At 38.9% G+C, this 24,149-nt stretch overlaps 1 protein-coding gene across 1 annotated transcript in view; it reads left to right on the top strand.

Annotated features, from left to right (window-relative positions):
• The window catches only part of LOC126457212 (protein LLP homolog), a 42,733-nt gene extending 26,338 nt beyond the window's left edge, over positions 1-16,395 (top strand). Inside the window, exons 2-3 of the mRNA XM_050093321.1 lie at positions 2,681-2,845; positions 15,983-16,395. Of these exons, the coding sequence (XP_049949278.1) occupies positions 2,689-2,845; positions 15,983-16,221 (396 nt within the window). The 5' untranslated portion in view covers positions 2,681-2,688 and the 3' untranslated portion in view covers positions 16,222-16,395. The remainder of the gene's footprint in view (positions 1-2,680; positions 2,846-15,982) is intronic.
• Positions 16,396-24,149: the final 7,754 nt, after the last annotated feature.

Genomic DNA, 24,149 nt, shown 5'->3' on the forward strand with positions numbered 1-24,149 from the left:
TTCTGTGCACTATTGTTATATCTGTTCTGTGTTGACTTCTTATATCTCTTCTGTGTTGACTTATATGTTACTTCTACGTTCCCCTCACTTCCTTTATTTGCTTCTTTATTAAGCCCATGTACAGTACCAATGTCCTTTTTTGAAACTTGTTTCCAGATGCCTTTTTTTAAAAATATATTCTGTGTTTTCCTGTCTTGTGATAAGAGATGTCGAATCATATTATATGTAATTTTTAAACCATTTCTTAAGTGTCTTATTTATTTATTTTGCTAGTTAACACCAAGGCATTGACAGATGCAAACCACTCCAACTTAAGACCTTGTATTTTTAAACAAGATATAATCTTCATTTGTCTAGATTGTGTTTTTATAAAATGATATTATTGGTTCAGTTCTGCCTGCAGGCTTTTATAGATCATAAAATATCATAATACTCAAGGGCAATTGCAAGCACGATCAAAATTGGTACTATAATTTTATAAACTCATGATCTAGACAAATAAAGGCTGTATTAAAAATTTTTTGAATGTAGACACATGCTATATTTTCTCTGTTTATCAGAGTCTTCCATAATCTTGTTATTTTTTACTGTGAGGAATTTAAATTAGATTAGCGACAGAGCATTGCCATATTCTAACCTTGAATTTAGCTTTGGAAGTAATTTCTTTTCATGTGTAGTTTATAGAGATCTTGTCTTTCCAGATTCTTCCAAATTTTGAGGAGCATTTTCCTTTTGTCACATTACGCCCTTTTTATTCTTTTAAATCAACCAACACAACTATATTGTTTTATTCTGTAGTGGCTCTACCTCTCATTGTACTTGCGACAAAAGATGTGTTACAAGCAAGATATACTTTTCTTAAACCTTCATTTTTTTAGCCTATTTATTCACTTGGTTCTATGTTCAGTGAGACCTTAGAAAGTTCTGTGCAAGAAACATGTGGCAGTGGAATCCCTAAATGGTGTTGTTTGGTTCAGTACTGTTTTTCTCTAGGGTTAGTTCTTTATCCAATACGTCTCTAATCAAATGTTGCGGATTCCTTGTTACCTTGTCATCTCTAATTTTCCACATGTCAGTTATTGTACAAACTTTCCTAACTTTTTTATTTCCATGAGATGATAGTTTTTCCTCTGTGATAACTCCTTGCAGTTTCTGGAATTTTAGTTTCTTTGTGGTTCCGTGCAGTTTAGAAGGGTACTAGCTGACAAAAAATGTTAGTCTTTTTAATTATAGTGGCTGACCTTTCCAGTAAAACAGAGATTGGAGACTAGTATTGTAGATATTCTTCACAATAAATTTTAATAAAATTCCCTAGTATTACTTTTCTCGAAGTGTTCTTTCAGGTTTTACAGTCGGTTTGTATCCAGCTTCTTTTTTCTGCTCTGATGATATTTGCAATTGTTGTTTGTTGAATAAAGTCATTCATTCTTTCTTAGTTTTGTTGGAATACCCCACCTTCTCGGCTCTGTATCACTCAGCAATATCATCATCACAGTTTTGTTCCACCATTTATAGTTTATCTCCTTTCCTGGTCTAGAGTTTGAGCTACCTTTATTAATTAGTCTTTGATTTATCCCCAAAGTCACATCTTCCTCTTTAATTGGTAGTTGTATTTGTTTTCTTTGAGATGTTTGGTGTCAGCACTTGGTTTCTTTCTAGCTTTTCTTTAGTGACTGTTCACCCGGTATTTTACTTTAATTTCTGAGTAATTCCACATTGGTCTGTGTCAGTATACAAGTTTTTATGGATTTTGACACTCATTATATTTCTCCGTGTTGTTGTTTTGATTGCAATATGATCAATCTGAAACTCACTACATTGTGAGTGATGGAGATCCACGTTCTTTTCTTCTGTAGGAGGACACTCAAATAAGCAGTCATGAGTTTACATCATAATACTTACAAAAGGAGCTTTACAATTTCTGTTAATCCTTTTATGGGCCAGGTAATGTCCTACAGACATGTTGTACTTTTTCTTCTTCTGCCATTTGCTTAATGAGCCACTGGTCACTGTTCATTTAGGTTAAAATGTACAAGTGTCTTTCACACACCACTAGAGTAGTTTTCACTGAAGATATTACCAATAGGAATTGGGAGAACAATAATGCTTTTCCTCAGAAATTAGAAGTATGATTGCGTAATCAAAGAGCACCTCACTTGGAATCCATTCTCTAGCCATCATGTAGTGGACTCAGTTTATCAACTTGGTTTAAGAGGGTCAGCCTTTGCCAGCCTCACCATGCTAATAGTTTTCATCTCTGCCTTCTCTTATACTGTAGCCTACAACATTACTGAGACTTTGTCTTAATGGCTCACATTGTTGGGCCAAAGTGATGGTAATTGGAAGATATGGTCTTCCCCATTTCCAGTGCACGTCGGGTTTGGTTTTTCTTTCTATCTATCTATCTTTCTTTCTCTTTTTTCCTTTCTTTTCTTCAGGTGCTTTGTGTAAATATTATCTTCAACAAAGCTTTGTACATGCAAAGATAATGGGTTCAGTATTTTGCAACTTTAATTTTTGATGATTATCAGACTATATCAATACCAGTTACTGTAGTACTTCCAAGGCTGGCTTATAAACCACATTTGGAAAACAGTAATTTTAGGCCTATATTAGCAACATCAGTAACAATAGCTCAGCTTTTATAATTCCTTGTATTTGATGCTTTGCTAATTTTCAGAACTGAAGATGGCGAAAAGTTTGCGTAGTAAATGGAAGAGGAAAATGAGAGCTGTTAAGAGAGAACGGTATGGTCAGAAGGAGCTGGCCAGACTTAAGAATATTTTAGGCATTAATGATGGAAGCTCAGATGCAAACATGGAAAACATTTCAGAAATTGTAACAGGTAAGATTATGTATAGAAAATAAGTTGCATTCTAGTATAGTGGGATGTACACACTATTGGTCGCTTCGCTACTATGTGAAACATAGCAAACATATTACAGTTTTGCAATTATTTATTTCCTTAGGATTTATGGAGGTTTTTCCGTTTCCTAAAGAACTCTCACATTTGTGTCAGTCGTCTTTCAGTATTGTGTGTATGCAGATATTTAAAGTGTGTTCATTACTAGATGCTGTAGACTATTTTACCCAATGGCAGTGTTAATGATTCGTGCGAGGTACATCTGTAAAACAAGTTTCCCTGGGGCGTGACTCAAGCAAAACGTAATTTTCTTAAAAGGTTTATTGGGACAGATGCAGGAGGTGTTAAGGTACCTTCAAACAATTCATCACTGGAATTCAGCCATTTGTCATACTGTGGGACCAACTTCTATATCCCTGTGTCTTAGAAATCTGTTGCCAGGGATTGGAATCGTTGTGTAACAACCATCTCTACCTCTATGTCAGTTTGGATATGCTGACTCCGAACGGATAGGACTTTCTCTAGGTTCCGGAACTTGGGGGAGAATTTGTGCAGGAGAACTTCTGTGAAGTTAGGAAGGTAAGAAATGAGGTACTGGCAGAAGTAAAGCTGTGATGGTGGATCGTAAGTTGTGCTTTGATATCTCAATGGGTAGAGCACTAGCCACCAAAAGCCAAACAACCCGGAGTAGAGTCTAGCTCTGGCACACAGTTTTAATCCTCCAGGAAGTTTTGTATCAGTGCACAGTCCACTGCAGAGTGTGAAACTTTCATTCTAAGAACAAGTAACAACATAAATATATGCTTATCGTGCATATTTTCTTGCTTTCATGCGAAATAAGCTGCAAATATACACAAAAATATTGTTGCTGATGTCATTGAATGAATGAGACTCAGCCCTTTTTTTACATTTATTTTATGGTCTTTCCTGTCTCTTTATAATTTACTAGTGCATGGCATATATTATATAGCAACAATTTCATAAATTAAGTACAAAAATAATTAAAAACAAATATTAATCTTAATTTTCCTCTCTACTAGGAGCACTAGTATCGCTCCAGCTGATAGACAGTAACAACTTTCACAGCATTGAGTGTCGTGGCTGTGTATGTTGGACTATGACTAAGTGAAAACTGGTTGATCTGCAAGCTACAAGGTAACCTGAAACACATTAAGTGTAACAGGTTATGGGTCCAGATCCAATTGACTGTTTTTGGAGAATCTTCTTCTGCACTGTGTTAGTGCATTTAAGTTTTGAAGAGAAAAATTTTAAGTGCACTAGCAAGTACAGTTAAAAGTAGAGGTTAAAATGTTGACAACTCCTCTTCCATTTCTATAATATTGCCTTCAATGTCATCTCCGTTGTATAGACCCTTCCATGGTTAGGACTGACTTTTCATCTGACCTCTTGATATTAATACTGTTGCTTCTCTTTTCTCCCAAAGCCTCATTAATTTTCCTGTAGACTGAACCTATCTTTCCCCTATTTGATCCTCTGCTGCCTTCACTATCTCTTCTCTCAAAGCTACCCATTTCTCTTCTGCTGCATTCCTTTCCCTATTTTGGCCAATTGTTACCTAATGCTCCCTCTGAAAATCTCAACAGTCTCTGGTTCATTCAACTTATCCACATTCTACATCCTTAATATCCTACCTTACTGTAGTTTCTTTAGTTTTAATCTACTGTCCATAACCATAAATTACGTCAGAATCTACATCTGCTTCTTGAAATGTCTTACAATTTACCATTATATCATCAGTCTGAAACCTTCTGGTGTCTCCAGGTCTCTTCCACTTATACAACCTTCTTTCATAATTCTTAAACTAAGTTTTAGCGATGATTAAATTATGCTCTGTGCAAAATTTTACCAGGTAACTTTCTCTTTCATTCCTTTCCCTCAGTCCATATTCACATACAATTTTTCCTTCTCTTCCTTCCCCTACTGTCAAATTCCAGTCCCCAGTACAATTAAATTTCCGTTTCCTTCAACTAACTGAATAATTTCTTTTATATCATCATACATTTCTTCAGTCTCCATCACATGTTGAGCTAGTTGACATTTGGAGTTATTGTACTGTGGTGATGTTGGTTTTTTTATAGTACCGGAATTTCTTCTATGGATTTTCTGTGCTAGTTGATTCTTAGATTTATAAAATATTTACATTAAATATGTTTCCTGATGGTTCAACAAAAAGACATTCATTTTTCATTTCCTCTTGTCAGTAAACACAGGGTGTATACGACCCGGGACAACCGGGAGATCCGAGAAAAACCCGGGAATTTTTTCATCCGGGAGAAAACCGAGAAAAACCTAGGACTTTTTAGAATTCCGGAAATTTTTCATTGTTTTGGTTTTCAGTTAAATTTTTGTAACTTTGACTGGTAAGAACCAATACTCTAACAAAGAATATTACTGTATCTCGCTACTGCAGAATAATACTGCAGCAATAAAAAACGAGCGAGAGAAAATAAAACTTAAGTTGCAAAGGAAATGCACCTAATACAACAACAAAACACATTGCTCATACAATCGTTTACCAGCAGCAAAATGTGTCAAAGGCTTTAGGAAGACCATGCATGACAGCAAATTGCCTCCGATGAGCGTGACATAACAACTGTTTACATTAGATTCGTTTGAGCGGTTGCGAGCGAGCTTATGCGCATGTGCACTTGAATCGCGTTTCAGTAGTACCTTCTCCCACTTCTGGCTACACAAGTGTGGCAGTTAGCAGTATAAGCAATAGCAGCAAGCAGCCAGATGCTATCTGGAAAAATTTTACTGGTGCACCTAAGCTGCTAGATTCACGTTTGCGCAACAGGCCCAGAACTAGGGGGCGGGGGCAAACAGGGATATCTGACCCGGGCGACAGTTTCAGAGGGGGGAGGGGAGGGGGGCGCCAAATTCATATTATTGAGGAAATAGACCTTGTTTCACAAAGCACCTAGTATCCAACACTCTTTGGTATATCGATTACTCATATGATTTTGAATGCATCCCTGTTGGTTTTTGAACAAATTCTAAGTTGATTTCTGAAATAATCATAAGTTGATCTTTGAATACGTGCTTAGTGTACATGATGTCTCCGCCAGGGGAATCATTGTCGCATCTAGAAGTAAACTTTCCTGCAGACCAAAGGGGACGGGTCTATACAAGCTGAGCGGAATAAAGGTGAATGGGTGAATGCCATTCGCCATTTATGTGGTTCATTGGGTTTGCAAATGATTAGTGTTGTTATAATTGCTAGGGAATTCCAGGGATTCAGACTACCAGAGTGGAAATAAACAACTAAAAGGAGTAACAGGCAACAAATATTGCATATTGTCTCCTCCGTGTATCCAAGAAAATGAAATTTTGACAGAAAATTTTTGGCCAGACTGCCACACTACTAAGGGCCAGTTATACAGTCCCTAGCTAGCAGCCACTAAAGTTCTATTCTGGGAGTAGTGCGGAAAACGCATTATACGAACACGTAATAATGCCTAACCAGAGAATAAATGCGAGTTAAGTAAAGTTAAGTAAACCGATGATTGATTGTGGCAGGGTTAGTGAAGTTAACCAGAGAATAAGTTTTGACACTGGCAGGAATAGTTACAGAATTAGTGATAACAAGATTGTTTGTTCTAACAAGGAAGGAGAAGAAATGGGGACTCAAACACAAATTATGGAAGAATATGACGATTCCAAGTTTATATAAAAATTTTGTACTACTACTTTTCGATCTAATGCTTCAGAAGCTAGAGGGTATGAATGAAATGTGGAACTATTTCCTAACATAAAACTTTTTGCTTGTAGTTGGCCTAATAGGCATTTGATATTGGTACTTCGTGAATTATATTCCATCTGGTTTTGGGTTCAATTTGTATTAACAGCTTTTTTAGTATTAGACAACAACATTTCATTTTTTCAAGTGGCAAAACGTTTGATGAAGTTTGGTGATATAATAGATCCTTTCACAAAAAGGAAAGGACAGCAAGGTTAGAGAGAAATTAAGGATTGAAGAAATGTGTACTGTCTTGCTTGTCACTTGTCTTTACTCATTTTATGCATCCTATATTTAATTTTAAGTCACACAAAACAGCAAGTTATTAGCTAATAGGCAGTAAAGACTGCAAATTTTGTGAAGAGTACTTGTTCTGCCAGTTACAAATAATCCCATCGAGTATTAATTGCGAGATTTTTTTAAAGAGGGGCAGGATGTCAAACCAGCCGACTGGGAGCAGGAGAGACACCTCAGGACATTTTAATTTCCACTGTCCTGAATATAGTTTGATGGCACCCGTTACAAAATATTACATGTTTGAATTCCACAGAGCGAAATTCAGAGACGTGCGACAGAAGAATGCTGTGTGAAGATGCGTGGCACTGCACTTTGGCACACTTACGACCAAATAACATGTCTTACGTTCCCTCGAACACATATGTTTTATGTATCAGCCTCTTTAGAAAGATGTGCGCTACAAAATGAAGATATTTTATAAAAGTCGATTTTTTTTTAAATTTTTGGTGTCCAACCTCAAACATTTGAGGTAGAGGGAGCGCCACTATCTAGCATTGCCCCGGTTTGGAAATACAGTAGATCCGGGCCTGATGTACAGAGCAATCTGAGTTGTAGTGGGAAGGTGGTAGTCTCCACGTGACCTGTGTTTACGTTAAGTGATTTTGCTGTTTCCTCTTCGTTTATTGCTCTCACATCAAATGAAAACAAAACAGATGTCTTGGCCGGGAGCTATCAAGTGAATTAAAATACATTCGCATAGTTACGGAAGGCTAAAATATGTTGTTAGTTTCAGATTTTATTTTGTTTCCACCTTTTTGACAGTCAAGCGTTGAGCGCCTTGCAGAACAATGAAGTTATTTTTGACGATTTCTCAAAGAAATTTGACTTTTGTTAATCTTTTCTGCTGAGGCAGTCAATTTATTTGAAATGAAGTGTTTAATTCCACACTATTCGCTAGTTTCAACTGTTTACTGTATTTCAAGTTCACGTTTTCATCTTCTAGCACATATGGCATTATGCCTTCATAAAGAGCCAAAAATTAGATAATACAGTACTGGTACTCCAAGAAAATTCCAATGCTCTTGGAGTTTCCTATAATGTCTTGTTTCTTTTATGCCATAATGTAAGATCTTTTAATGTTTTACACGTACGAATGTACGGGCTTCCTGCGTCATCGTAGCTGCGCAAGCACGGCGACACCTGTTATCTGGCATTCTCTGGCAACTGCTGAAGCGAATCTATTTTTAACAGGTCATGGGAAAATATTCAGAATGGTTCTTTGAAAAGTGTTACTTTCGAAGTAAATTTCCTTTTATGCAAGAAGAACTCTGTGGACAATGTCCGATGAATTTCTTAAATCGCAGAGCATTTGACTCTCATTCAAAAACCAAATCTTTTAGGATGACCGTTTACAATATTTTCGAGCCCGGAAGATCAGACATTTATGTTGTTGTTAAAAATTTTACTAGAACTTTGTGTGATGTATCTTAAAGTGTAACACACGAAAAAAAAATAAACATTATATGTGAAAGCTTAGCTTCTCTTGCAGCTTATTAATCTTAGAGACCAATATTATATGTAAAAGCCTTTCTTTTCTTGTAGCAACACTATGTATATTAATTTAAACCATTATCTTATCCTATTTGTGTGTTAGTGCTACTTAAAAGTGATGTTGCTCTTGGCTGACTATATCACGTGCCCTATGCTCTGAATATCCGCTGTCATCGGCTGGCTTGATTGTTTGCATGTGCTACGACTGGCTTACAAAAGCGCATCGCAATCTCTATTTCAGTCCTTCGGAAAGTAACGTGCGGTGTTTGGTGGAATTGGAATTTATACTTTCGTAATACGAAAATATGCAGTGTGCATGTTGCTGCACATCAGACATCTTTCCAAAACATGTTTTTTCCCCCTGAGTTTCGTTTTCTAAAGTGCCTGGAAATTCTACGCCGGTGTATAAAATCACAACCACTGAAAGGATTGATAAGTTATGAGGAAAATTATACTGTTACTTAACATGGAAAAAGTGTGTTTTCATCTGGGAGAAAGTGTGTTTTTAACCGGGAAATTCGGGAATTTTTTTTTTATTTCTCAGCCAAGTACACACCCTGAAACAGTGTTTGAATTGATTGTGTCAGAGTTATTCATAATGCAAAAATACCATCATCATTAGTCATTTGACATACTTTGTTGGATAAAGGTCTATAATCCGGAGTTCTCCATGCATTAGGGTCTTCAAGTATCCACATCCATATTGCATTTTCATGTTTCCTGATGCCAGATAATTGCCTCGCTCTTCCTTATTCATTGTAATCCAGCATAGACTTTTCTTGCTCTGTCAGCTGCCCTCAGCTGTCCATTCGTCTGGCCTGTCTGTATATCCTGCCCCCCCCCCCCCCCCCCACCTACTTTTTATTTTCATTACAATCGTAATCATTTCTTCCACTGGAGTTTGCTCGCTGATTCATTTCTTTGTTTCCAGTCTCTCCTGAGCTGTCACCAGTTTCCTTCTCTCTCTCTCTCTCTCTCTCTCTCTCTCTCTCTCTCTCTCTTTCCCATTGAAAGTCAGTGTCTTAGTGCCACAAGTAAAAACTGTTAATACACACAGTATTTTTTTACAATGGGAGTATCTCTGTGATTAGGTCCAAAGGGATATGAGAGTTGATCAGCTTTTGTGTCATCGTCTGTCTTGTAGTATCATTTTTATTGGGCATGGGGGGACATGGGGTCAGCACACTGCTCTCCCATCCATTTTCAGCTTGCCTGACATTGGGGCAACTGCTTCTCATTCAGGTAACTCCTCAGTCGATTCCATAGGGATGAGTGCACCACTTTCCGGTCCCTTTCTCACAGGAAAAATCACTGATAGTACTGGGAATTTGAACATAGTCCCCCACACAAGGTAGTAAGACATGCTGACTTCTTGGCTACAGAGGCAAACCAAACACTGATTTTAAAGTTTCCTCGTGAAGCACATTGGGAGCTTATTTCTGAAAACTGTTCAGTTTTTGAAGAGCATTAAAGGTCATATGTACTCTTCCATTAGTTTATTTTGCTGTCCGTGTAGTCATTGTTTTCAGTTGTCCTAAGTACAAAAACTAGTCAGCTGGTTCTCTAATTCATTGTTAATCTACACTCCTGGAAATTGAAATAAGAACACCGTGAATTCATTGTTCCAGGAAGGGGAAACTTTATTGACACATTCCTGGGGTCAGATACATCACATGATCACACTGACAGAACCACAGGCACATAGACACAGGCAACAGAGCATGCACAATGTCGGCACTAGTACAGTGTATATACACCTTTCGCAGCAATGCAGGCTGCTATTCTCCCATGGAAACGATCGTAGAGATGCTGGATGTAGTCCTGTGGAACGGCTTGCCATGCCATTTCCACCTGGCGCCTCAGTTGGACCAGCGTTCGTGCTGGACGTGCAGACCGCGTGAGACGACGCTTCATCCAGTCCCAAACATGCTCAATGGGGGACAGATCCGGACATCTTGCTGGCCAGGGTCGTTGACTTACACCTTCTAGAGCACGTTGGGTGGCACGGGATACATGCGGACGTGCATTGTCCTGTTGGAACAGCAAGTTCCCTTGCCGGTCTAGGAATGGTAGAACGATGGGTTCGATGACGGTTTGGATGTACCGTGCACTATTCAGTGTCCCCTCGACGATCACCAGTGGTGTACGGCCAGTGTAGGAGATCGATCCCCACACCATGATGCCGGGTGTTGGCCCTGTGTGCCTCGGTCGTATGCAGTCCTGATTGTGGTGCTCACCTGCACGGCGCCAAACACGCATACGACCATCATTGGCACCAAGGCAGAAGTGACTCTCATCGCTGAAGACGACACGTCTCCATTCGTCCCTCCATTCACGCCTGTCGCGACACCACTGGAGGCGTGCTGCACGATGTTGGGGCGTGAGCGGAAGACGGCCTAACGGTGTGCGGGACCGTAGCCCAGCTTCATGGAGACGGTTGCGAATGGTCCTCGCCGATACCCCAGGAGCAACAGTGTCCCTAATTTGCTGGGAAGTGGCGGTGCGGTCCCCTACAGCACTGCGTAGGATCCTACGGTCTTGGCGTGCATCCGTGCGTCGCTGCTGTCCGGTCCCAGGTCGACGGGCACGTGCACCTTCCGCCGACCACTGGCGACAACATCGATGTACTGTGGAGACCTCACGCCCCACGTGTTGAGCAATTCGGCGGTACGTCCACCCGGCCTCCCGCATGCCCACTATACGCCCTCGCTCAAAGTCCGTCAACTGCACATACGGTTCACGTCCACGCTGTCGCGGCATGCTACCAGTGTTAAAGACTGCGATGGAGCTCCGTATGCCACGGCAAACTGGCTGACACTGACGGCGGCGGTGCACAAATGCTGCGCAGCTAGCGCCATTCGACAGCCAACACCGCGGTTCCTGGTGTGTCCGGTGTGCCGTTCGTGTGATCATTGCTTGTACAGCCCTCTCGCAGTGTCCGGAGCAACTATGGTGGGTCTGACACACCGGTGTCAATGTGTTCTTTTTTCCATTTCCAGGAGTGTATATTTAGTTTTCTTGTTGGTGTTTTGATTACACTTTGTTTTAGTCATATTATAACTGATTTTCATGCATAACTTCAAAATTGCTATATTAACCTTTGATTGTAAGCCTGCTTTTCTTCAACACCACAGATTTTATGAGACACAGATTATTTACAAATAAGTGACATAAAGTAATAATTCCTCACTCTTCTGGAAATATACACAACAAAGAACTTGTGTAGGTGGGCCAATACAGTGCTCTGGAAGTTTGTTGAATAACTCACTTGTCAGTGCAGACCAATTTGCAGATTCGGCTGGAAAGGCTTGAATATGAAACACATTCTCAGTGTGCCTGTAGGACATGGATTTGTTCACTGAAATCACAACTGTGGGTTAAATAGTGACCTAAGACAGTACCGCATTGGACAGAGAAGTAAATCTCTGTGCTAACCAGACGTAATGGTATGTAAGATCACAGTCCAGGAGAAAACCAAAAAGAGCAGGGATATTGTGAGTAGGTCCATTGGGGAGATTGCTGTGAACATCAGCTGTTTGTAACAAACGAGTCATGCTAGTCTGTGGCAGCCCTTAAATCTGCTGCCGGTGGATGTATCATTCCACGCTGTGCCTGGAAACCTTGATGGATGTATGCATAATTTGTTCTGCTTGCATCCAAATGTGTGAAGCTGTGTGAAAATAAGTCCTTGTAGCAGCAAGCTACATTTCAACTCTATACCAATGAAGTTGTCTATGGTGCAAAAATGAATGTGTTTATGTGATATTCTGTTTGTTTATTTTTTCCCCGGTACTGTTAATCCTAATCGTAGATTCCATGTTGGTGAATGTAGAGCGATTGAGTCTCACTTGTAAGTTCTGGTCACCTTAATTGTTCATTCTAGAAACATCTAAGGAATCATTGTAAAGAATTTGTTTTCTTTTCCATTCACTTGAAATTTTGATATTTCATGTTAATAGTGATTTGCCCTGACAATTCATTTTTGACCTCTTTTACAATTTTGATGAATTTCTTAATGTAAATTGAAACTATTTAGTGAGATATGAGAAAAACTGGAATACTCTCTAAACACAGGAATAGTAGTGAGCAGAAACAGCAAAATATCTAAGGTAACTGAAGCCTTTTAAACATAGAATACTTGAAACCGTAGAAGATTGAACTCAGGATTAAGACAAAGTAAGGAGAAAAGAGGGGGGAGAGGAGGGTGGGTAGCAAAAAGGGTAGAAAATAGCTGCCACCGATAGAGGGAGTCAGCAGCTCGTGGTCTAGTGGCTAGCATTGCCGCCTGTGGATCACAGGGTCCCAGGTTCAATTCCCGGCCGGTTGGGGATTTTCTCTGCCCAGGGACTGGGTATTTGTGTTTTTCTCATCATTTCATCTTCATCATCCTCATTCGTGACAGTGGCTAGACTGAACTGTGAAAAAAAAAGAGGACTGTGTAAGAGTTGAGGATTTGTATGGTCACTGATGATTGCGCAGTTGAGTGCCCCCACCCCCCAACATCATCATCATCACCAACAGAGGGACTAGTGCAATGTAAGGAGAAGGCTGTGGCATAGATCAGTATTTATTAGAGAGAGTGACTCGCGGTTACAAACAGAAATCACTTAGCTGCTCACTTGTATTCTATGAAATTTCCCCCAAATGTTACAAGTTTTCGAAAAAGGAAACAAAAGAAACATTCTGTTAGCTTCCAGGAAGCATGGAAATTTGAAGGACTTAACTAGCAGATGATGCACTCAAAAAGTGTCTGCAGTGGGGATTATCTGTATTCAAATTGAACATTGCTCAGTGAGACAGGGATTTATCCTGTGGTGGGAAGACCATCCAAATTATGATACTTGTGGACTGCAAAATGTCAGTGTGCCATATATCAGTGTTATTTTATATTTTAATGTGAGGGCAGCTGTCTTTTCACCACCTCACTTGCCATCTAATAGAATGATGTGGCACAGAGTTTCAAAATTCTGTTTGGTGTAAAGGTGAAGTGAAGAGTGTAGTTAATAACCGGGTCCTTAATAATGTGTTGAAAGAAAATTTTAAGCTGAATATCTTTGTGTGTGTGTGTGTGTGTGTGTGTGTGTGTGTGTGTGTGTGTGTGTGTGTGTGTTTTGTGGAAAGTTTCACAAGTATATGTGAAGGCTTTTGTCACCATAGTCACTATCCATAAAATTGACTGCATTGTCAATATAAGGGGTGTAATGGGTATAAGTGCAGATATTTTTATACATTGTACCTTAATATGTACACACATCAGTGTGCTGGTGTCTTTTTTTCCCTGCATCAAACAGTGTTCTCACAAACACGTTACAAACTTCATGATGTGATGTTGGCTGTATGGTCGTAACTGCATCACTAAGTGGACTGTGCCTGTCAGTGTAGACTAACCATTGTGAGCGCACGAATCGGCACTTCAATACTTGACCTGCTGCCCTGGGGAAAATAAATATTAATGGCTTGCCCTTGCCAGAATAATTGGAGGTACTAACCAACCTAAAAACATATGATTTGTAATAGCTGTAATTATTATTCTGCTAATGTAAATACTGCTGTTAAAGTTCCCCGATGTTTCAGCCACTGTTGCAAATGGCCTTACTCAGTGTGTTTTGCCTACTGCCAAATGAGAAAACTTTTGTTGTTATCTACTAATGGAAGAAGCTTTTTTCATGGTCTGTTAACATATTGAGAATAAGGAGGAGGGGTGTTAGACACTCTTCATTTGTATTTCCTTTATTTATTGTTATTGTTCTATGAAAAGGCAGATGCAGTGTTGCTGCAGTAGGCGAGAGAGAGGAACTTATAGCTATGAGTTCCTCTCTCTTGTCTATTGCAGTGTACATTTTAATGGAGGCACTTGAAAAAACAGCTCCCTAGTTCACCCCATTACAACCAGAAAGCTGATTCCAGTACATGGATAAAACCTTCATTATCTGGCCACATGGAGAAGCACAGTTACAGAACTTTCACAAATAACTTAATTAGCAGCACAGCAAAGTCAAGTTTACTATGGAGATAGAAAAGCATGTGGTGCTGCCTTTCCTCTGTGTGGAAGTTTACCAGAAGTCTAATGGTAAACTGGACTACAAAGAATTGAGACACCTCCCCCCTATCCTGCCGCACGTACAGGTACCTGCATGTCTCCTCCCAGTGTCCTACACAGAAGAAATCTACTTTGCACACTTTAACAAAGAGGGTCCATGGCATCAATGATGAAGTACATCTTAGGGTGGAACTGCAGAACTTTAGGTCCATCTTTGGAGCCAATGGTTATGGGATGAAGATGAGAGACAAAATTATGGGGACAGAGGATGAAGGCAATAGTGAAGAGCAGAAGGAAGCACTATGCTTGCCCTGTTAGCACACTTACCAGGGCTCACTGAATGTGTGGCCAAACTTCTCTACCATGCAGGTATCAAGCCATTTTTGTGAAGCAACAGCAAAATATGAGATGTTCTTGGCTCATCAAAAGCTACAGTCAACAAGCTACATATTGCTGGTGTCTTCAAAATCAGTTTCGAGTGAGGACTCGTATATGTAAGTGAGATGGCACAACCTATCAGCACATGAGTATCTGAACATGAGACACATCCACCTAAGACAACACGCCAAGTCAGCGGTGGTAGAAAAACAGAGTGAGTGTGGCAAACAGACAGTATTTTGAGATGCCTGTGTACTAGTGAAACAGCCATTTACCACGAGGAGGAATATTAGAGGGGTGATAAAAATAGCCACGCAACCCACCGACATGAATAGAGGAGACAGGTACAGGCTTCCAGCATCTTGGCTGCCAGCACCAATAGCAGTAAATAAAGCAAACGCCAATCAGTGAAGTCGTATTTTCTCCAGTAACATGAAACAAAAGAAACACGAATAAAGGATGTGCAAGATCCCTCCTCCTCATCCTCAGTGCCGTATCAGATCACGAAAACAACGTCTTCCATTAGTATATATGAACTTACGTTTTCTCATTCAGTAGCAAGCAAATCACCCTAAGAAAGGTCATTTGCAACAGTGGCTGAAACATCGGAGAATTTTATACCTTGACATGGTGGTCACATACCCAGAAGAATTTAATTCATAGTTTTACAAGTCATTTGTCCATTATTGATAAAGTGTTGTGCATGTGAATGCTTTGTAGATCTGTTAGGATGATGCCACAGGACACATCTTGGCTGAGGACTGAACTGGCACCAATAATGCACAGTATCTTCTTGAAGGGGGAGGGGAGGGGGGGGGGGGGGGTAAAAAAAATTAGGAATTGTTTCATGGATTAAGTTAGGCAATATTTTGTACATTTGTTCTTTCCACTCCCTTGCACATTTATGTTTTGTCATTGTTACTCATCTTGTTTCAGGAGATGCAGACAACTAAGGTTGCTCTGATTCTGTCATATATACCATAATTAAGCCATCATGAAATGCAAAATCTCAGTTTCTTGTTGTTCTCACTTTGTTTATTATGAGTCATTCACCCTTCATATCCACAGTTTCATGCTCTGTATCAAAGTATGACGTAAGAAGGAAACGCTTTAATGAGTGTGCAGTGATTATTACGAATGTCTCCTTTTACAGTGGCAGATCCTAAATCATTGCAAGCAGAACATCCCAGTACTTCGTCATACAGCACACCCCCAGAAGAGGAAATGGATCATGATAAGAAACGAGTGTACAATAAGAAAACTCTCAGGGACCAATATGGTAACTATCCTGTGTGGATGAGTAGTAGAAAGATAAAAGCAATTGCAAGCAAAAACAAAATAACAAAGAAACAAAAGAAGAAGGCTGCTAAGAAAAGGAAGAAGACAAATTAACATTAAATATCTAGTTGTGATACAATTCTAAATGTGGCAGTTAAGTGTTTCTTGACAACGTATGAGATCTGTGGATCTAAGACATAAGTTGATACATTGTATTTTGTAAAAATACCATTGTATATTTTTTTATTTAAATATGTTGGAATACATTTAAGTTAATGATTTAAAACATTTGTAATTGTAGAGTTGTCATATATTGTTAAGCATTCCTTAATACCCTGTTTTCAAAAGAGAAGTTCAGTCCATCCAGGACTTCCTTCTCTATGTTCTGGGCTTGTGAACAGAAATGTAATGCTGCAGCATGTTATAACGATTATTTACTTGGAGAAGCAGTTTGGCATATGTAGCAACCAAAGAAGTGCACATGTTACCTGTTGTTACTGTTCCCTTATAAGTGACACTTCTAGTTGAGACAGGTCAGGCATGTTTGAGAATATAATTTGCTGGAAGTCAGGGACTACAAGTTGCAGTTGGTGAAATTGACTATACAGCCATGAGTTTGGCTGGTTATTTGCATTTCCAGTCAACCGTACTTGCAACATCTCTGAATGAATCAGTGTTACAATTATTACACATTTCTTATAGAAGAACACAGAAATGCAGTGAGCATTTATGTGATGATCTTAAACTGTCTTTTATTTTTTGCTTCCTATTTCATACTGTATTAATTATATCACTCATTGCTCTGTGACCACTCTGGACTCAGAAACTTTTTATCTGTTCATAACTCTGAATCCTGTTTTGAATTTCCACTATCTACTTTGAAACATCCTAGCAGGTCAGAACTCACGGTCTGAATTGGACTCGAACCCAACCACCATGGGTTTTGTGGGTTATACAGGTGTGACTCATAATCAGGAAGTTTAACAATAGCATACACTGTTGCAGTTATTCCTTGATTACATTCTAACCCTTCTGAAGTAGTTGTCTTTTTGTGTCTCTATAAGCCTGATAGCACCCCAAAAGGCAGTAAAATAGTGTACTATTTAATCTGTGTTTGTATACAGCCTTTAATAGTAAAGTTCCAGGACAAATTTTTTTTTAAAAATAGAAAATTGCAATTGCCAATGTTTCTGGAGGTCTTGGAAGAAATAGGGAAATTTTCAATCTGGTTTTTCTTTTGTAAGCTCATTTGTGACAGCCCATTGGATGTTTATGATATCTTGATGAAGCTTTACTTGCAGTCACCATTTTGCTTGGGGAAACAAGAAAAAAATCGCAAGGTGAGGGGTTGGGTGAATATGGTGGATGCAGGAGGGCAATAACAGAATGTCAGGCCAGATACTCAGTAACAGATAAAGCAGTATGAGGTCTTGCATTATCATGCAGGAAGAACCAGTCCCGAGAATGCCACAAATCAGGTTAGCGACGTTGAATTGCTTGTCACAAACATTTCAAGACTTTGATGTAAAGAGTTTGTTTCACTGTTTGATGTTGAGGAACATTAATACCAGAGAATGCAATCAATATTGTCTTTGTTCTCAAAGGTTGTCTTTTGACATTTTCTGAGGCTGGTGATCCAGGACTCCAGCCTTTAGCACTTTTGATGCTTTGTGTGAGTCGTACTGGTAACATCAGCTTTCACCCCCAGCAGTAGTCTTTGACAGAAGTATGGGATCATGTCCAGCTCTGTCCAGTAGTTCAGCAGAAATTCTTCCATCTGTCCTCTTTCTGTTCGTCAGTTAGTGTGTGAGGGAAAAGTTTTGCATTAAGTTTCCTTTTCTGTAAATCCTCGCGTAAAATATTATGAGATACATCATGATTCAAATTAAGTTCTTCTGATATCGCATGCACAGTTATGTGATGGTCTTCTTGCGATAACTGCCTTATATGCTCCACATTTGGACCAGCATGTGCTGTAGACGGGCAACCAGCTCTGGGATCAACTTGCACTGAATCTGTGTCTTCACGAAGCCTTTTGTTCCAGTCATAAACACGACTTCTTGAAAAGTGCCTTGCCTGCATATGCTTGCTTTAATTATTGTCCGCATTTCTAAATTTTGTCAACCATCACTGTAAAAGTGAGGCCATTGCCATCTAGCAGTGAATGGCAGAAATCCTTGAATCCACAGCTCTGTGCAGTGCGATGTAGCCACAGCCAAACTGCGTGTATGCCAGTGTTGTGCTTCCTTTAATGTACCAACAACAGAAGGAATATGTGGAACGCAGCTAGTGTGGATGTGATTTAACATATTCAGATATTATTTGTTTGGTCCCTTTAAAATTAAACTACATTTTGTGCACAGTACTCAATAACCTAAAGTGCACCAGCCAGAAAGTAGCAGCATCGCTCATACATGTCGGTGAGTTCATAAGCTTCTTAAAGAAGGAGACAGACGTGGCCATTATCTTGTTGGCAACCAAAAACTGAGAACTGAATGGCATTCAGGAACTCCTTGCAGGTGTCTAGGAAATACTTCTACTGGTCATTTGAGGACACATTTTGAAGAAAAAGATGACAATTTCAGGCTGTCAGTTTCTCCTATCATGATCACATTTCTCACTCACTATTCACTGTACATTCTTTGAACAACAGACAAAGTTACTTAACTTTGAAGGATCATAAGCAACCATTTGAGAACAATTGGAATGGGAAAAAATGTGAATCCACAACTGTGGTTTTTAATTTTTTGTGCTAAGGTAAACCATTTTCTGAAAAATTACTTCAAGGTATTTTGATTCTTTTTTTTACATAAGGTCAGTTTTTCCAGCAGCGAATCAGATGACTCAATTTTCAGCTTTCTGCTTCCCTTGAATCAAACCTAGATGCAGACATCATTCTTTGCATGGTAGGATGAATAAGTCAGCCACAAAGAGTCTACAATTGCGGCAATGAGTCTGAACAATGAATCACTGAGTAGCAGTAAGATTTACGGGAGGAATAATCTTGACTCCAAACACTGTCTCATAAACACAAGCAGTTGCAGTGTGCTATACTTTCTTTTGGATATATTGCAATTGTTTCTATGATTAGTTGTGTTAAAGAGCTGAGCAGATTTTTTTCGATTGAACAAAGTCTCTCCTGTGCTGTGCCTTTTGCTGCAATTGGGAGATGAGGATACACAAACCGTGGCCTGCACCTGAATAGAAGGAGAAGGAAAGACTGGCTGAGCATCTTGCAGGAAGTGTAAGAGGGACCACAAGCACAAAAGACAAAATCCTTGTGGTTATTGGATTCAGAAGAACACATTTTTTAGGTTAGAGTCAGACAGACGGACAGTATTGAAAGAAATTAGAGCATAACAGAACCATAATATCCGTAACAGGCCGCACGGAGTGGCCGCGTGGTTTGATGTGCCATCTCACGGATTGCGCAGCCTCTCCTGCTGGAGGTTCGAGTCCTCGTTCAGGCATGGGTGCATGTGTTGTTCTTAGCGTTAGTTAGTTTAAGTAGTGTGAGTAGTGTGTAAGTCTAGGGACCGATGAACTCCACAGTTTGGTCCCTTAGGAACACACACACACACACACACACACACACACACACACACACACATTTCTGTAACAGTTTCCAATAAATAAATAAAATTAATTTGTTTCATCAGAATATTATAGGATTGAAAAACAAGATGGATGTGTTCCTTATATACCTAAATGATGTGGTAAATTCTGAAGTGATGTTTTGTGTCTCCATTAATACTACATAACCACAGGGTTGGAGAAGTTAAATATCAGGGGTTATAGAGTAGCATCCTTTTTGTATAGAGTTAAAATAAAAAAGGGAGGATTTTGAAATATATGTAAAAGTTGGACACAAAGTCCAGGAGACTTAATGTTGATCAGAACCTAGAAGCTAGTGCTTGAGAGTTATTATTTCAGCAAAATGTATATGCCCTGGGACAACTGCGAAATCCAGAAAAAAACAGGAATTTTTTCATCTGGGAGAAAACTGGGAAGAACCTGGGAATTTTTTAGAAATCCAGGAATTTTTCATTTTTGTATTTTTCAGTTAAATTTTTGTAATTTTGACTGATAAGACCTGATAGTCTAACAAAGAATTTTACTTTAGCCCACTAATGCATGATAATACTGCAGCAATAAAATATAAATGAGAGAAAAACATCAAAATGAAACTGAAGCTGCAAAGAAAATGTGCCATTTACAACTAAACACAGTGCACACACAAGCACCTGCCAACAGCAGAATTTGTCAATGGCTTTAGGATGAAAACTGTGGAATACTTCTTAACAATGAAGTTTCTTTGATGAGCGTGAAATCACAACTGTTTACATTAGTTTCATCCGATCAGTTGCCAGCAGGCCTAAACACATGCGCGGACCTGAAGCAGTTAACGAGCAGTGCCTTCTCCTGCTCCTGGCTACCTGAAGTGTCGCTATTAGCTGTATAAACAGTACCAGCAAGCAGCCAGATGCTAGCAGGAACAAAATTTTCTAGTGCACGCTAGCTGTCAGATTCATGCCTGCACAAAGCAGTGTGAAATTGCATTTACACCTGTGCGACTTGCACATTGCCACCTTGTGACTTTGCTTCCCCCACATGCAAGTCTAGGCGCTCATGTAGGTGCATCCCTCATCCTCAACATATGCATGCAAGTGATTCCATTCACACCTGTGTTCACACTGGGTGCTTCTTCTTCGTGCAGGGCAAGCTACATCCACACAGGGACTACCCACAAGGTGCACAGGTATAAATGCACCTTGAGTTGCTGTGGAGGGGTAGTCTCCATGCGACCTATGTTTATGTTTTGAGATTTTGCTGTTTCCTTTTCATTTACAGCTCTCACGTCAGATGAAAACAAAACTGTTTTCTATGGGTGGGAGTTATCAAGTGAATTAAATTACATTCACATAGTTATTGAAGACTAAAATATGTTATTAGTTTCAGTTTTCTGAGTTTACTTTATTTCCACATTATTCACAATCGAGCATTAATTTTCTTGCAGAACAATGAAGTTATTTTTGTTGTTTTGCTAAATAAATTTGTTTTTTTATTAATCTCTCCTTTAGAGGCAGCCAATTTATTGGAAACAAATCATTTCATTCCACACTGTTGGCTAGTTTCAATTTTTCGCTGAATTTCTATTGCACGTTTTCATCTTCAGGCACTCATGGCATAATGCCATTATAAAGAACCAAACGTGAGATAATACATTACTGGTACGCCGAGAAAATTGGCATTATGAAAACCACATTGAAAGCTTAATACCAGGTAGGGGCCCACTTCACTGTGGATCTAGACATACGAATGTGCATTATGAGACGAACTATGATTTTTAGTATGATTTACGAAATTCTGATGCTCTTGGAGTATCCTGTTGAAATAATGCAAGATCTGCTAATGTTATATGTGTAGTAAAAATAAATGTTCACATGAAAAAGACAAAACAGGCAGATTTGGTCAGTAAAAAAAAAAGCACTCCGTCTTCAGGCCACGAGTGGCCTACCGGGACCAACCGACCGCCGTGTCATCCTCAGTGGAGGATGTGAATAGGAGGGGCGTGGGGTCAGCACACCGCTCTCCCGGTCGTTATGATGGTATTGTTGACCGAAGCCGCTACTATTCGGTCGAGTAGCTCCTCAGTTGGCATCACGAGGCTGAGTGCATTCCAAAAAATGGCAACAGCGGATTTGGTCAGTGGTATTGAATAAAATGTTTTATTTTCAAACATATCGACAGCTTTAGCAGAATTTTATAAATCTGCTTTCTGTGAAATACAATGTTTTTCAATCACAAGACATGTTTCAACACTTGTCTGGTACCTCATCTATGCTTGACGTTATTTCTTAATTTGTGTTGTTTGCATATTAAATTTATGGAATGCCATTCTTCGGTAAATTATAGACTAGCAGCACACCATGTTTTATCATTGTAACTCCACTCAAGTAGAGTATAAACCACCAGTTGTACAGTTTCTTGGCTCCACAGATAACATTGTTGATTTTTTATACCATTTGAAAAAGTCAATAAAAATTATTGTATTTAGTTCTGGTGTATATAAACAACTCTTTCTTCAAGAAATTGGTATTCATTCATACTAGTTTTCTTCAGTACTATGTGGATGTAAACATGATTGGAAATGCTAGATAACAGTATTGCAGAGAACAATTTAAAAAAAAATCTATGTTTAAGTCGCCACATAGCAAAATATTAGGGTACTTTGAGTTTTAGAGATTAGTTTTAAAATTAATAACATGCGAGGAACTACTTTCTTATTTTGCATTCTTTATCTAGAATAGGATATGATAAAACAGCTGACCTAAGTACAATAACTCCATATGTCCTCTCTGAACAACATACTGCAGTGCATGATGTCCCACTATGTATGAAATTCGAAACAGGAATGTGAGGAAAGGTGTATAAGCAGTGCAAGCACAAGCGTTCACAGTAATGCCCGTTTTCTGGCACACTCTAGCAACTGTTCAGACAAACCTGTTTCTAACACATTGCAAGAAAATATTGCAAATTGTGGTTTGAAAAGCATTACTTTCAAAGTAAATTCCCTTTTATGCAAGAGAAATTATGTTACATGTAAGAATGTGGAATGAATTTTTTAAATAACATAGCATGTGCCTCTCATTCGAAACTTAACAGTTTGAAGAACAGCCACTGAGAAAAATTTCAGGCCCACGAGACCAGCTCCGTATGCAATTATTTAAAATTTTACTTTGTGTTTGATGTACCTTAAAAGGTAACACACACAAAAAAGTACCAATGTTAACAGGAAAGCTTAGCTCTGCTTGTAGCTACACTATATGTATATTAATTTAAACCATTAACTTTTCCTATTTGTGTGTTCGTGCTACTTAACATTGATGTTGCTGTTGGCTGATTACATTACATGTCTTACGCTCTGAATATCTGCTGATGAGATCTCATCACATGATCTAAGATTGGCTTACAAAAGTGCATCACAATCTCAATTTCAGTGCTTTGGAAACTAATATGGTGTTTTCGGTGGCATTCATATTTATACTTTTGTAATAGAAAAATTGCAGTGTACATGTTGCTGTGCATCATAGATATTTTTAAGCACATTGGTTTTTTTCTGAAGTGCTGATAGTTCTGTGAAATCATTACCATTCAAAGGATTGATAATGTTTACAGCTCCAAGGGAAAGTGTACTGTCAGTTAACATGAAAAAAGTGTATTTTTAACTGGGACATCGGAGATATTTTTTTCTTGTCCACATCTATACCCTGTTCAGAAACTTGTGTGATAATTCTAACAGTCTGCAGATCCCCTCTAGGAAACACAGTTATTTGTGAGAAATCCATATCCATTATTGAGCTACTTGTCAGGCAAGAAGAAACAGTTGGTAATTTTGTTGAGATTTCAGTGAAGATATGGACAAGAAAAATGAACTAGAATCATTATTTAGGTGTTTGAATCTAATTTCAGTTGTCAGTTTCCCACTCAGGTGCAGCAAGATAGTATGACACTGATTGGTAACATTTTTATATACAGTGCTCAGGCTGAAACAATGAATGTGTTCCTCTTGTGAATTGACTATCTGACCTTGGTGCACAATTGCTGGAAATAAGCAACATGGCACCTTACAGCCCTGAGGCAGGGTCATACAAAGCAGTGAAGCTTATTAATGAGAACAAGATACAATGTTTGAATAATAAGTTAAAAGAGGTGATATTGGATGAGGTATAATCATATAGAAAGAGATGCTTAGGTCAAATTCAATTTATTCTGTAATAAATTTGTCTCAATATTTGAAAGTTGCTTCCCCAAAAAGTTATAAATAAAATCCATTAAAAAACAAGTAAACTGTGGCTAACTAAGGAAATTAAAATCTCATGTAAGAGGGGGAGAGATTTATATAAAGCCAAAGTAGGTCTAACAAGGGGAGGCCGCCAATTGTGAAATTCAGATTCGATTCATACTGCGCATAATGAAAGCTCATGGCCAGAGGTGTAATGTGGCAAAGCACCAAGATGCACTTCTCAGCCGTTGTCGAG

The sequence above is a fragment of the Schistocerca serialis genome, chromosome 1 (assembly GCF_023864345.2).
Source record: "Schistocerca serialis cubense isolate TAMUIC-IGC-003099 chromosome 1, iqSchSeri2.2, whole genome shotgun sequence".
Classification (NCBI taxonomy): Eukaryota; Metazoa; Arthropoda; class Insecta; order Orthoptera; family Acrididae; genus Schistocerca; species Schistocerca serialis.